The sequence below is a fragment of the Austrofundulus limnaeus genome, unplaced genomic scaffold (assembly GCF_001266775.1).
Source record: "Austrofundulus limnaeus strain Quisiro unplaced genomic scaffold, Austrofundulus_limnaeus-1.0 Scaffold477, whole genome shotgun sequence".
In the NCBI taxonomy this organism is placed as follows: domain Eukaryota; kingdom Metazoa; phylum Chordata; class Actinopteri; order Cyprinodontiformes; family Rivulidae; genus Austrofundulus; species Austrofundulus limnaeus.
Genome location: NW_013952879.1, coordinates 22,137 through 23,880, shown reverse-complemented (window position 1 = coordinate 23,880; position 1,744 = coordinate 22,137). Strand labels below are relative to the sequence as shown.

The window sequence follows — 1,744 nt, the reverse complement described above, 5'->3', positions numbered from 1 at the left end:
AATTCAGGAGATTATAAAAAATCCTTCATTTTATGTAAAGACCCTCTTGATTCAAGAGAAAACTCCAGTTTTTTTAAAAATGGCTGCTTATTAATTATTTGTTAATCAATCTATAAGATACATTAACTTCAGATTAATTCATTATCAATAACTTGCATCCTTAAGGAGTTAGCTTAAATTATATCCACTCATATTCATGTAATTAAGTGTTTTAATGATTTGGCCGATTAATCGAAAAAATAATCAACCGATTAATCGATTATTAAAATAATCGTTAGTTGCAGCCCTAGAAAATATGGAACAATAAGATCTTTAATATGAGAACTTGGTTGTTGAGAGCTTTGTATGTTAGGAGTAATATTTTAAACTCTATTCTAAATCTGACAGGGAGCCAGTGGAGAGAAGCTAAAACTGGAGAAATGTGATCTCTCCTTCCAACTCTCATTAAAACTCTAGCAGCAGCATTTTGGATTAACTGAAGGCTTTTTAGAGAGTTGTTTTTTGACACCCATAAAGAATTACAACAGTCCAGTCTCGAAGTGATAAATGTATGGAAAGGTTTTTCTGCGTCAGTTTGGGACAGTGTATTTCTTATTTTTATTGATATTGTTCACTTGGAAGAAAGCAGTCCTGGTTGCACTTTTAGTGTGTGGGTTAAATGACATCCTGATGAAAAATAACACCAAGGTTCTTTATGTTTGGCCAAATTAATCCCATTTAGAGAACAGATGGTGCAAAGTTTGTTCCTTGAATGATCTTCATTGTGACCTTTGTCCGAATGTTCATGGTTCTGTAGGTCCCTTCTGGATTTGCATGACACTGGTGTTCTCGGTAGCAATCAGTGGGAACTTGTCCACCTTCTTGCGTCAGATGGGAAACTCCAGCTACCACTACAGACCACAGTTCCACAGAGGTCAGTCCTGTTTTACCTGGATGTCCTGGTTGCTGCTGCAGCTTGTTGAATTTGTTGTTTGTCTGCAGTCACCATAGCTGCAATTGCGATCTTCCTGTATGCCTGGCTGGTGCCAGTTGGTTTGTGGGCTTTTCTGACCTGGAGGCAAGGGGCTGAGAGGCAGATCGGAGGCTACTCCTTCCTAGAGACTGTGTGTGTTTATGGCTACTCCCTCTTCATCTTCATCCCCACATCAGTGAGTATCAAAGTTTCTATTCCTCTTCCCAGAGAATCTCCATTATGGGCAACGTAGTTCTACAATCTGATGAGCCTATTACAGGAATTTCTGTTGTTCAAGTTGGAGTAAATTATACCAATGTGTTTGAACTCTAATTAAGCCAGTCACTGACTCGTCATTTTCCACTTGGTTTTTGGGGTCAGAAATCAAAAACTAAAAATCTATATTCCTCTTCTCATCAAGAATGTTTGAACTTGGGTTAAGTAAGGAAGTAATGAAGTGGATAATGGATTGGTTCACTTTGAGAAGCTGCTAGATGCAGTCTTCCTTTCATGAAGATGAATCCCTGGCATAAGCTCACGAGGCGATGGCGGTGTTTCAGTTCATGGGTTACAGCTGACGCAGACCACGGTCGATGTTGGCCTCAGTCTACGTGGGCCGTAGGCCGCTCGTGTCGGCTGCATAAACGGCTGTGAAATGCGACGGTCCAGTCTACAGAAGTTATGTTTGCGTGACCATGTGCTGCCTCATTAAAGGGATCCATGATTAGTTGTAACTTTAGACTTTATTTGATAAATAATATTTTAACTGTAAAATAAAGACTGTAAAAATAC

General features: G+C 39.2%; 1 protein-coding gene across 1 annotated transcript in view; it reads left to right on the top strand.

Annotated features, from left to right (window-relative positions):
- The window catches only part of yipf2 (Yip1 domain family, member 2), a gene marked incomplete in the record, with an annotated part of 27,654 nt that overhangs the window by 3,942 nt on the left and 21,968 nt on the right, over nucleotides 1-1,744 (top strand). The window contains 2 exon segments of the mRNA XM_014025465.1: nucleotides 797-913; nucleotides 982-1,148. Of these exon segments, the coding sequence (XP_013880919.1) occupies nucleotides 797-913; nucleotides 982-1,148 (284 nt within the window).